Source organism: Coenobita brevimanus, chromosome 19 (assembly GCF_032717465.1).
Source record: "Coenobita brevimanus isolate Jiangsu-jjx chromosome 19, ASM3271746v2, whole genome shotgun sequence".
Classification (NCBI taxonomy): domain Eukaryota; kingdom Metazoa; phylum Arthropoda; class Malacostraca; order Decapoda; family Coenobitidae; genus Coenobita; species Coenobita brevimanus.
In genome coordinates, this window is record NC_136972.1 from 28,124,989 (window position 1) to 28,138,776 (window position 13,788).

At 40.2% G+C, this 13,788-nt stretch overlaps 1 protein-coding gene across 2 annotated transcripts in view; it reads right to left on the bottom strand.

Moving 5' to 3' along the window:
* Window positions 1-434: 434 nt before the first annotated feature.
* LOC145391652 (rho GTPase-activating protein 8-like) overlaps window positions 435-13,788 on the bottom strand; it is a 55,141-nt gene continuing 41,787 nt past the window's right edge. For both annotated transcript variants that reach the window (XM_080266199.1, XM_080266200.1), the window contains exons 3-9: window positions 11,716-12,001; window positions 10,780-10,998; window positions 8,088-8,186; window positions 7,418-7,614; window positions 6,861-7,067; window positions 6,266-6,372; window positions 435-1,483 (exon numbers count right to left, since the gene is read on the bottom strand). In XM_080266199.1, coding sequence (XP_080122325.1) covers window positions 1,313-1,483; window positions 6,266-6,372; window positions 6,861-7,067; window positions 7,418-7,614; window positions 8,088-8,186; window positions 10,780-10,998; window positions 11,716-12,001 — 1,286 coding nt within the window. In that variant the 3' untranslated portion in view covers window positions 435-1,312. The remainder of the gene's footprint in view (window positions 1,484-6,265; window positions 6,373-6,860; window positions 7,068-7,417; window positions 7,615-8,087; window positions 8,187-10,779; window positions 10,999-11,715; window positions 12,002-13,788) is intronic.

Consider the following 13,788-nt stretch of genomic DNA (forward strand, 5'->3'; position numbering starts at 1 on the left):
ACATGTTTGTGTTGTATCTGCTAAACCATACAGAGGCATTACTGGAACATCCACAACTCATGTAACACCTACTGTACAGCAATAATCTTCTAAACAGCTATTTGTGTGCTCTCTCTGTACATGAAGCTTGTATAAAACTCTGCTCTAAGATGCGGTACGGTGATCTGAGGTGCACTGTGCTCACAATTAGAAAACGGTAAGGGACAATAATTCCTCGTGAAAGTGTGTTAAACGAAGAATTACTGTATATAAAATGACTGACGAGGGGGACTTAACCCACTGAACTCAAGGATGTCCTTTTCATTTTATTCTTGCACATTCAGCTATGGACAGATTTTCCACACCAACAGCATTAAACAGAGGCCTGATTAACCCTTCCGGTATAAATTACCTTTGGTGCTATAAAGGGACTTTTACCATGTCTTGGCACCAATACAACCAGTTATATAAACATCCCTCAACTTCCTTCCTGTCTACTAAATGGAGAATGGTGATGTGCAGGAGAAGGGCAACTTCAGCCTGCAGTCCACTGGGTTCAGGTCCATATAAGCTTGAGGCCACAACAACAAGAGGAGCAAGAATAAACTAAAACTGACATCACCTTGATTCAAGGGTTTTAAAATGCCTATTATAAAATACATATCTTCATTGCTATATGGCCAGTGTCTCAAAAATACATGGTGATGCTTAGTCAAAATATAATTCCTGCACTGCAGTAAACTATCAAATCAGCACAGAGTCAACCCAAAAGTTTCCCTTCTTCTTAATAAGGGAGTACATGAGACTATTCCTAACAGTGGTGGAATCTTTCTAATGGTAATGTGGTGGGCTTTTTCCATGGAAGTATGTCTTTGCTTGTATTGTGGTGGGCTTTTCTAATGGCAGTAAATTTTCATTAGTACTGGTGACCTCTGACAAACGGTATAAGTCTTCCCTAATAGTAAAACTGAGAAACTCTTATAGGATTCATCCTATGAGCACTTCCACAAACATACGAAGACTGGCATTCGATACAGACAACCCCATGGACGATGTCAACTTTAGTGCGTTTGTACTAACCTGATAAAGATCCCTTGCCCCTTTCACCTTTGTTGATGGCCAAGTGCAGTCAGAGTAGATGGGTGACTTGACATGTAACCAAGGAGACTCATTCTTATTTCATACTTAAGGTTTAGTAACTATCATGAGCAGCTTGCTTTTGTCAGGTGAAAACAAACCCATTATAACTCAGTCAACCAATGACAGAGGTCACAAACGAGTCTTCAACTACTCCACAATGAGCCTTCAGTGTCTCCACAGAATTGGCACCACCTCAGAGGATGAAGATCTGGTGGTGGTGTTGCAGCATAAGCTCGACAAAGAGGTTGATGGGTGCAATGGCATTGAGGGACATGTGGCCTCCCCTAGGACGCACCAGGTTGGGGCCAAACACCACCGCCAGGTTGCTTGCTGTCATCTTGTTCAGGTCACTTCGGTCCATCACCTAAAAGAAAACAGATGACATTAACTCTGGCATCACATACATCTCTCTCTCTCTCTCTCTATATCCATCCATCCATCATCCAATCCTACGTTGCCCCATGAGGAGCTTAGGAGCCCGGGGCTAGGCAGTTGGTCCTGACATTTAAGATGAAAGTGATATATATATATATATATACAGTAGAACCTCTTTGGTCCGGACCCCTTTAATCCGGACAAAATTTAAAAATAATAAGCTCCAAAAATATGTTGAAAGTAATTCTAAAGTCATTTTCAGTATCGGCGCAGAAAACGATCGTCATTCGTTTAGTCTCGGATCACGCTAGGTCGCAACATGGGCGCCTGTTTAAACACACGCTAGCATTCGTTCCATCAACCAGTTCACCAACTATTTATATTTTTACGCTGTATTTCAAAAGTTAATCCTCCTTACCATGCTCCTTAATGCAAGTGTAGCTTCCGTAATGAATAAAGGTGTTAAAAGGAGGAGTTTGCTTACAAAATACAAAAAAATGGGTCAGAATATTCTGCAGTGTTTAGTGATTACTGTAGGTTATTTTTTGTACTTAAATGTGCTTTACTTGTACATCAAACATTAGCTTCTTGCCCATATGGGTGTTATCAATAAGCCAAAGATGACAATGTATTTTTTGCCTACATAAGTTTTATTTTTATTCCAAATATTACAGTTAATTAATTAATTTATTTTTTTGCCTACACGGGCCTTAGTCACTTACTACAATTTAAAATGTAGGCTAGTTTCTTGTCATGGCCTTACCTGTAAATTATGCAATACAAAACTATCGTACATGATTAGTTTTGTTATTTTAGTACCGGTACCCTTTCATCTTTTGCAGTTACGTAGGGTTGACATATGCCACATATGTTAATAATTAACAAACATACCATATATAGATAGAGTTTGGTATGAACTGGAGATTACCCTGATGGTCCGGACAATCTGCTAATTCGGACAACCCTTCCCCCCATATAGTCCGAATGAGAGAGGTTCTACTGTATATATATATATATATATATATATATGTACAGTATATCCATCCATCCATCCATCATCCAATCCTACATTGCTTAATGAGGAATGTAAGGGCCCGGGGCTAGGCAAGTTGGTCCTGATATTTAAATGAGAGTGACCGCCTCACTCATCCCTGAGTGGCATTACATGAGCAATGAACCCCAACCACCCCTTGGATATATACCTTCACCGGCTCAATCCAATTGCAGCGCCATAATTACCCACTAAACCACCAGGCGCCAAAATCTGGTTATATGGTTACCAACCAGTGTAGTACATGGTTTCCTGGTGTACAGGAAACCATTTGGCTTGTCACTCAGTGTAGAGTCACCAATAGGCAGAAGGAAGAGGAAAGAATGAAGGAAAGAAAGACAGAAGAGGGAGTGTAAAGTCTCCCATAGGCAGAAGGAGGAGGAAAGAATGAAGGAAAGAAAGACAGAAGTAAATGGAAGGAAAGATCGATGGAAGAGAGGAAAGGACAGATACCTGAGAGCAGCACTACATCGAGTGAGCGGATGGTGAGTGTCCCCTCCTACCACATTTATATATATATATATATATATATATATATATATATATATATATATATATATATATATATTGTATATACATACATACACACACACACTGCTGCAGTATAAACAAATTCAGTGTCAGAGATGCAAGCTGTCCTTTTCATTTTCTTTTTTTTTTAATACATAGGGAAGAACTTCACCTTTAACCTTCTATCAAGTATAATGTCATGAACTACATCATTTCATTCTGGCTACAGGCAAACAGTGTATTTGTCTAAGACTGGTGCCTGACAAACAATGGATTAATGCTACAAAATACAAGAACAAAGTCACCCACAGCAACTTACTTTGTCACTTTTTTCTACAATCTTTTTTGTTATAAGGTCCATGATAATTTAAAGAAAAATTTTGAACTTTAAAGCTGATAAGCCAGTTCCTTCAATGCAGGGTACCAAATACATGGAAACAACTTGTTATTTTGAAAATATCCCTGACTTTAAACAAGGACTTGCTGGACAAATTTCAGTGTATAACAGATAAAGCAATAATGGTACAAGATTTTATCCGCCTGGCCACCCAGCCCGGCTGCCCACGCGCGACAAATAATACGTATTCTTGCCTTATTTTCGCCACCCAAACATCAATATACTGCCATGAAACTTATCTCATCTTATTCGTCGATATTTGTTCTACTTGATAAGCACCACAAAAAAACAGGAAAACATGAATAAAACAACGTTAGGCGGCCGTGAATAAAAAATTTCGCTACGTCACTTTGACTTCCCAACATCACCGTTTGAATACTTTCCATCACACAGGAAAATGCTATTAGAAGTCCTGATAGAGAATATCATCAGCTTTCTAAAAAGACAAGTCCGGTTTTGATACGATTTGTAGTTTTCAAGAAAACAGCCAAAAACCGAAAGCCATTTTTAAAAAAAATTCAAGGAGCTTTCATTCAGAACTTTTCTCGCACACCTTATATTTTTATTGAATAATATTATGCAGAATTTCACAAGCATTACAGCTGGTTTTGATACATCTCATAGTTTTTGAGTAAATCGCAAAAAATGACTGGGTACTCATGGCTGGGCACCACTTTCGTGATGCACGCACAGCATACGCTATATTCCCCCCCACGTAACAACAAATTTTTATCACAGATATTACATTGTTATGTCTTGTACATACATAGAATTTACTGCTCTTTATCATGGTTCTTACAGGAAATCGATACATCCAATAGTTTTCGAGTAATTGGCCGAGAAAGTGAGATTATTTCTCTGAGCGCTTTAGACTTTTACTGCTAGCGAGAAAAAAAACAAAGTTTGTTCCCCCAACTTTTCCTATAAAATATGTCCCCAAAGGCTTATATTCTGGTAATGAACATGAGTAGAATTTACTGCTCTTTATCATGGTTCTTACAGGAATCGATATGTCCAACAATTTTCGAGTAATAGAACGACAAAGCTAGATTACTCTTCCGATTGCTACTTTTACCGCAAAAAAAAAAAAAAAAAAAAAAAAGGTGTTTTCCCCCCCTTTTGCCTGAAGGCTATGCTCCCAAAGCCTTTTTTTTTAAATGTAGAGACTGTAAAATCTTCCAGGGTTGTTTTTTTATTGTTATAACCTACTACACATGAACACTACTTTTTTCTAGTTACTGCTAATGAAGCTGTACTTTCTGTCATATGTGTAATATGTAGGAGAAAATGGTTATTTGTCTGAAAATTGTAAGGGTATTGATAATACGTCAATATACATATCAACAAAATTCAGAGAACTCACTTCCTCCAGGGGTGCTGATAGGCCTGTAGGATCTTCTGGGATTTGAAGATGAGGAGTTATGTAGTGTGTGAGTGTGTGTGTGTGAGTGTGTGAGTATGAGTGTGTGTGAGTGAGTGTGAGTGTCTGTGTTAGTGTGTGTGAAAGTGTGTGAGTGTATGTGTGTTAGTGTATGTGTACATAATGCTTACTAGTTCCCTTATTTTACCAAGCCAACTATAATATTTTTCACACAATATACAATTTAGGCATTGGCTTCATTACATACGTATCTGTACTCACGCCATAGGATCTGGGGGAGACTGAGTGGCGAAACCCCACTGCAGTGAACACGCGTCTTGCCTCTAGGCCTAACAAATGATAACGGGCAAAATTCCTCTTTGTGACATATATCTATGTTCTATCAACAATATCGCATACAAATATGCTCACAAATAATGTATTATCACACTGAGACCATAGGGGCTTCAGCTCGGGTGGGAGGGGGAGAATTAGTAGGAGTTAAAGGGACGACACACGCATCTTAACCCTACCCCCTGGCTTCTTGTGATAGACTGAGGTTTATCGCTACGTGCTGGCCCCTTGAAGCAGCTCAGTGTTGCCAATGACTTACCATAAGAGATAGACACAACCGCTAGAACGCAGCAAAATTTGACGCAAATCAGACGAAAACAATTTTTGGCGATTTTTTTTGTTCTTAGGAATGCGATTCGCATGACTGTGCTACTTCCTACCAAACCGCATGTCACAAGATTTGCGTGACTGTGCCTGAGAGGGTTAAATAAATAAATACATCATCATCATTATCATCATCATCTGGACCTCCCTTCCCACCCTAGGGCAAGGTGAGGAATAAATACATAACTAAATAAATAAAAATAAATCCACTGATAACCTTATGTTGCGCATGGTGTCCCTGTAAGTCACTGATAAATGCGTATTCAGCCGAGGAAAACATAACACCCCTACCCGATAAAAAGTTAATCCTGAAAAATCTTCCATCTACAGTTAGATGCCTTAATTCCAGAAAGGGTGGCAACAAACAAATCACCTTCATGTCACCAAGTCCTCTGTCATCAGGCTACCCCTTTTCAACTGACCCTCCCTCCCCCCAAATTCATAAACCTCTTGATGTCATCCCTCCATCTGATCCTTTATCTCCCTATCTCCTGCCCCTTCCCTCCATCCACCTTAATCACACACACTCCTAGTCAGCTTCTTATGCTCCATTCTCTACACATGACCAAACCATCACAGGGTACTTTGAACACCTTCCTGCACATCCACAACAACACCACAATTCTCCTGAATTTCCTCATTTGTGTGTGCACCTTTTCATACAAGCCTTATACATAATACAGAACCTAAATAATCAACAAAAATAAAAACATAACAAGATAGGAAACTGCTAAATCCTATACCAAAACCAGAGAACAGTAGTGTACTGCATTACCTTTGAGAGGAAATTTACGAGGAACTTGAGAACGAGGTAGTTGTCCTCTGGAAGTCTTTCCAACACAATCTGTTTGATGTTGTTCACACGCTCACTCTTACTCAACCCTATGGGAAAGATGCAAGTCCAAAAGATATTGTACATAAATACACTTTAAAGAATGGAAAAGACATCAGCATAGGAAAGGGGTTAACACTAGCAGGAATCCAATGATGGTCATGGTGAAGACAGAATTTAGTTTCACTTCTGCAATTATTCATGAACACTGACAACATTAACTCTGCAACTCAAATCTCAGTCAGCCCTGGAGCTTGTGGACAAAAATTTTAAGGTAAAAGGGTAAGGAGTGTCTTCTATTTATAGTATTTAAAATACACTCTGGGACAAAAGCTCACCATATTATTAACCTCTTCCTCTTTTGGTTTAATATTCCTAAGATGAGAGAGGTCTGGTGTGTTCCTCTTTGATATGATGCATTAAGGAGGAAAGTGATGGACATAACCTAAATGCAAAGATGATAGTGAAATAGAAGACCAACATTTGTCCCTGACTGTACAGAAACAAAGATACAAAGGCAAACCAGATCAGAACCAACCCTGGAACTTGAGCACATCATCGTAAAGGTCGAAGGTGAGAAGAGGTTCACTCAGTTCACGCAGGAATGTTTTGATGATGACGGCCGCTGTGTGAACATCAGCTGGCAGGTTGAATACAACAACTTGTCCTGTGTTGAACTGTTCTTGCACCTCTTTCACAACAGCTGCTGAGCTTGACCGACGGAACAGACCCTCTGTCTCTAGGGCTGTGAGAAAGGGATGTTTGTGGTGAGAATATATCAGAGGCTGAAGCATGTAATACCAACAAACAGTTTAGGCCTCTTCATGTTACTGATGACTGTCTATCTATAGTCAGATGCCTTAATCCCTGAGGGGGATGGCCATAAAACAAATTGCCTTTACATCACCTTATTCACTGCCTTCAGGCTATCCTCCCTCCATGAGACACCAAACACATTTATATACCATTCCATGGAGAGATAAGCAGAGGAAGTAACAAGGCTTTTGAACCAGATGGTACAAGCACACATACATTCATATACATATGAATGCATGAATGCATACACCCTCCCCCCAAGACACACGACCACTCTACCATCAGGATGATCGAGAAATGTAATGCAGTTCTTGAGTACAGGTGGGATGGGGTCTTGATGATTATTTTCTTTGATATATTGCAGTGACACTCCAAACTGCTGAGTGGGTCGAGTCTTGTCCTCGGCCCCCGCCCCAGCCCCTCCTGTTGTCTTGGCCGGAGGGGTCTTGAGTTTGGCAAGAAGCTGCTGATCATGTCTGTAATAAATGAAGACTGAGGTTAACCTTGTTGTTCTGTCTCTTATTCAATATCCTGCCTGCTACACTTCTTTCACACTAAAATGCCCCATATTCTTATCTTTTTCCTACTTCTTTCACACAGTTCAGTGGCTGAAGACAATGCTATGGATTTGCATCCTTTCCATAGAACTTATTCATGACTAAACTTATTCATGGTTACAACGCAGTATTCCAGATGGAGAAAGGGCAAATTTAGGCCAATTGTTCCACTGCCACCAACACAGCTCATTTCACAGTTTTCACCATGTATACCAATCATACAGAAAAGTTATGATAATCTGTAACGTTCCTGACTTACAAAGATGACTAAGTTTGTATGAATGACAATATGTGATATCGAGAGGTTAAGAATAAAGTACTGATATCTAACTGTACAAACTATTACAGCTCATTAAAACCCTTATTATGGTACATGAAAATGTCATACTCACTGCTGCACTCGTGGAGGGATGGGTAGCTGACTGAGTGAGAGGTGTTGCTGAAGCTCGTGTAAGTAGTTCACATACAGCACCTTACGCCCAAACTTGGCACTGAAATACATGAAGCTCCTTAATACATTTTAACAAAATACAATACAATTTGACATCCCCCCCCAACCACACACACACATACACACACACACACACACACACACTTCACATCACAGCACCTCAACCCTTTCAGCATGATAACATCCATTTCTTTTATTATCTTACTTAGGACAGAAAACATGGAAGATGGCCTAATGAAATATGGAGCTGCTTCTACAAGAATGGTATATGTGTATATGACATGTTTAGGATACTGTATAATCTGATGGCTGTCAACACAGCATTAGCTGCTCTGTAAGCTGACACCTGGTTTGAAAAACTAGAAATAGTCTGATAACAGAGAAAGGCAAGTTTTATCATGGCATTATAAGTATGTATTTAGAAGTGTACCGAGAGAAAGACACATTTCAATTCTTGGATAACAAAAGCTTAACCCCAGGACAAAAGATTTTCATGTGCTATGTAAAATCATAAGGAGTAATGTAAAATGCATGTCATAAGGTGCCATTTAATGGTTGCATATTGTAAGTATGGCATGAATGGGGTGCTTCTGAAAAGCCTAGTATTCCGTCAGATGGCTCCACTGTAGCTGTAAACACATTCCCGAGCTGTTTAAAAAGCACAATTTTATTTGTTAAATATTTACACTGTTGTGTGAAATTGTGAATCATGGTAATGTCATATGCCTTAATATAAATAATACAAATAGAACACGTATATATAGCGTATCATGAATTGTTTAGATTTATCATAAACTGAAATTAAAATATCACTGATGGCATGTGATGGCAATCCGCCATTTCAGTGGTCCTATATTATTTAATTTCTGCTACATTTAGTGCAAGTTAGATTCTTATTACATAGTTTGTTCAGAGTGTAAAGTACGCCTAGTGGGTATCTTGACTCATCCAGTCTCTATGTGGGCAGAAATTTAATGTTGAGTAAATACTGGCATTCACCATCATAAATCATCCGGTCTGAGGAACCGTCCCAAAACCAAGATCGTTTACGCGTCATTTTTTTGCCCGGTCTCACCGAGGACAGATGACTGTGGAAGGTAAACAAGCCAAGACATCGCCTCCAAGTGATCCACAAGATTCACACGGAGTCAAGTTCAGTATTCACGATTTTATATATATATATATATATGCAAACGTGCAAACACATGACGAGTAAATACTACTGCATCCTCTTAAATGTCTACCCCCAGTGAGATTGCATCCAGGTCAAGTGGACTGGTATGTGCACAAGCTACTGACTCAGTCAGTGGAAGATCTTACAAACATATGTGTGTGGACAGGTGACCTGGAGACAGTTCTCACATGACCATACCATTAGGGACTTGCCAAGAGGGGGCAATGTGTGTGAGATATTGATGGTAAGATGACCTTAAGGTATTTATTTGGTAGGCACTTGGTGAAATGTAAAAATTAAAATAACCACTAGTTCTCAACAGAAAAAGACAAACCTTCACGGTAACACTTTACTTACAAAAAGCTACAATGATACATATGAATATGACTCATGGTGCAAGGAAGCTGCAGGGGAAGGTCTCTCTCTCTCTCTCTCTCTCTCTCTCCGCTCCAGTCAGGAACTCACATTACTGAACTATGTGTATTTATGAGTGTGTCCATTTACGACAGAAATGTAACCAACGTCGGGTACAGGGACATGAGAAATGGGCGTAGCTTAGTTAACAGCTAGAGAGGCAAGATGTGGGAATGACAATTACACAAAGATATCGCTCAGTGAAACTCACTGCCTATACATGGTCACTTATGAACCAGTGACGAATGTTATGAATATAGCTCGTTTCTACTCTGAGTGAATCCGTGACATTACACGCCATCAAAATAAAATTTTTCATGGAAACTTGACATCCCTCGTGAAAAAACTTAAACACGGGACTGTCTTGTGGTGCGCATGCGTGAAGGAAGCGAGCAAAATGTTGAATGCCAGTATTTACTCAACATTAAATTTCTGCCCACATAGAAACTGGATGAATCTAGATACCCACTAGGCGTACTTTACAGTCTGAACAGACAATGTATTAAGAACCAAATTTGCACTAAATGTAGCAGAAATTAAATAATATAGGGTCACTGGAAGGACGGGTTGCCATCACATGCCATCAGTGATATTTTAATTTCCGTTTATGATAAAAATAAACATTTCACGATACGTTATATATAGATGTTCTATTTGTATTATTTATATTTCGGCATATGACATTACCATGATTCACATTTTCACTCAACAGTATAGATATTTAACAAAGAAAAATATGCTTTTTAAACAGCACAGGGAAGGTGTTTACTGCAACAGTGGAGCCATCTAGCGGAATACTAGCTTTGAAAGCACCCCATTGGTGTTGGAGAAGGATGCCTTCATGTGGTGGCATTGATATAACCAGGCAGCTCAACTGCCTAGTAATACAGTACAAATATTCGTCAGTCATTTCTCAATTTCCCAAAAGGATGATGGTGAAGTGCAGGATGAGGGCAATTTTAGCTTCTGGTCCACCTGGTTCACATTTCTGATGAACCTGGGACTACAACTACCAATACTACTAAGGCATGAACCATCCTCTCACCTGATGGCTGGTTTGAAAACATTATAGACGACCCTAATGAAGTTGGTGGGGTGGACCAGGTAGAGTGCTTTGAGGTTCTTCTTGTACTTGCGGTCGAGGGCCTTGTAAGCAGACCACAGCCATGAGACGGGCGGCTTGTTTTTGCTGTTTAGACCATAGTGGAAGTAGACCAGGGAGTAGTCCTGTTCTACATACTGGTCTAATGTGTGCATCAGGTACCTAAAAAAAGATAAATAAATTAAAAGAGAAATAAATGAGAAATAAACGGCAAATCTCAGTCATCGTTTCTCCTAGCAGCTTCCACCAATTGTTGAAAGCAATTTGCTGGTCCTGCTACTTGGATTAATTTCAAGTTCACTGAAAACATGAACTATATCATGGCCAACTTGAAGACGGGGATTCCTTGAGAAAAAGCATGGCACCATTTGATTTTACTGTTTTTCTTTAGAAGAGAAGAGGGATGTGCATGTGCTAATAACAAAGGAACAGGAAAGGGAGAGACAGAAAGGGAAGCAGGAGAGTGAGTTTGAAGAGGGATGGAGGGAAGGAAGTACAAGAAGAGGGGGAGGAAAGATGGAAGACAAAGGAGAAGAGGAAAAACTGGGAAAGGAAATAGTGATGTGGATCAGAGAGTAGTACTGTTAAACATACTGATCTAAGATGTGCATTAGGTGCATGTGCAAGGACAGAGGGATTAGCAGACTGAGGGAGAGAGGAAGGCAGTTTAAGGTAGGAAAGGGAATGAGACAGAGAGGAAGGCAGTTTAAGGTAGGAAAGGGAATGAGACAGAGAGACAAGGAAAGAATTACTGAAGGAAAAACAAATGAGAGTATAAGAGGAATAGCAGTAGAGGAAAAATGATACAAGAACAACAAAACTGAGTAAAAAAGGAATGAAAGAAGGAGACAAAAGTGACTACCAAAACAAACAACTCACTTGAGAAATTTCTCATGGTTGAAGAGCTTGTTACTAGGCAGTTTACATGCAGACACAACAACCACCTTTCGTCCGCATGTGTCATCACCCACAATGTCTACAATCCCGTGCTTGGCAATGTCCGCAAAGCTCTCTTCATCCTCACCGGCTCTCTCCCCACCCTCCTCTTCCTCTTCCAACCCACATGTACCCCCCAGCTCAGCCTCAAAGTTCTCCTCTATGGTTCCATCTGATACCGGGCTCTCGAGGTAGTCTTCTGCAGTTGCTGGAAGAAGTTCTTGCAGATCTGTGAACAAAGGGATGTGTTAGCAGTTCTCTGAAGTGCTGAGGAGGTGTCTTCATGCAGGAACACTGATATAATTAGACTCCACTGCCTGGTTATACAAATGTCCTACTGTTTCCTCCCTACCCCCCGAAAGGAGTATGGTGGACTGGAAATGAGTCATTTCATCTTGCAGTTCACCAGGATCATGGTCAGAGGAGCCTGGAGCCACAAAAAAAATGTAAGACAATACAAGGCTAATTCTTATCAATCAACATGTTCCTTCTAACAAGAGAGCACAAATGAATGAAGAAATACCGGTAATTGCCACAGTGAGATAATTCTAGACTCCTAGAGATAGGAAACTAAAGGAAGAAATTAATATGGCATTATAAGGTTGACTAAAATCATTTGATGGTTATCCTGGCAAAAGGATAAAGAATGGATGGAAAGAAGGAAAGATGGAATGAATGAATGGATAAATGAATGAATGATAGAAGGAACAAGGGGAGGGGAAGAGGGAGGGAGAGATGAAGACAGGCAAGGAAATTAGGTAAGATGACATGCAGGAATGAATGAATGAATGAAGGATGGAAGGACAGAAGGAAGATACAGAAAAAGGCAAAAAAGAATGAAAATTGGAAAGAAAGAAAGAAAGACAGGAGGGAATACAGAAAGGATGAAAACAAAATAATGTAAGACTAAATGAGTGAATGATAAATGGAAGGAAGGCTGAGAGAAAAAAAAAAAAGGAAGGAAAGAGGATGACAAGAAGGAAGGACGCAAAAGGATGAGATAATAAGTCAATCTATAGAGATAAATGAGAAAATACAGTACATATAAAAAAATAAACATGAGAGAGAGAAAGAGAGAGAGAGAGAGAGAGAGAGAGAGAGAGAGAGAGAGAGAGAGAGAGGCTTCAAAGTACCTGAGGGAGGGGAACTCTTGCTAAGAAAACTCTTGATTCAACAAGAAGGAGGAGGAGGAGGAGGAGGAGGAGGAGGAGGAGGAAGGGAGGGAGGGAGGGAGGGAGGGAGGGAGGGAGGGAAAGAAAGAAAGAGAGAGAGAGAGAGAGTGTGTGTGTGTGTGTGTGTGTGTGTGTGTGTGTGTGTGTGTGTGTGTGTGTGTGTGTGTGTGTGTGTGTGCCCGACTCTGGGCATAGGCTTCACAGCCTGCTATCAAGGCCCAGCAGTCCTCCTACATATCCATACACCTGAACATGTCACCACTTCGGCGCTAACACCCACCGTCCATATTAAATACATGCTAGGGCTGTCTCATACAGAACCGGTGTATTGGTATTAGCGGGGGTATTTTTACGACATGTCGGCGGGTCTTCTGGTAGATCAGTAAAGCCTGATTTAATGAAATTCAAATCCTTAAACTGTTCTCTACCCCAGCGGGGATTTGAACCTGGGTCCGTTAGGACTTCAGGCCACCTCTCTACCGACTGAGCCACCGCCTGTGTGTGTGTGTGTGTGTGTGTGTGTGTGTGTGTGTGTGTGTACTGTGGTGTGGTCTGTAAGTAATGAAGATGGCTAACCAGGTGCTACCTCTCTCTCTCTCTCATTTCACTTTGTTTTCACTCAATTCACCTTTCACCTTTCCTTCCTTCCTTCACACTTCCTTCATACTCCCCCTTTCCTCCCACTTTCTTTTCTTCCTTCCTCCTTTCATCCACCTACCTTTCCTTCTTTTCTCATTTTTCTTTCTTCCTTCTTTCCTTCCATCTTTCTTACTTTCTTTCTCTATTTCTTCTTCCCTCCTTCCTTTCTTCCATCTCTCCATCGATTAAAATATCCAAACTTCCT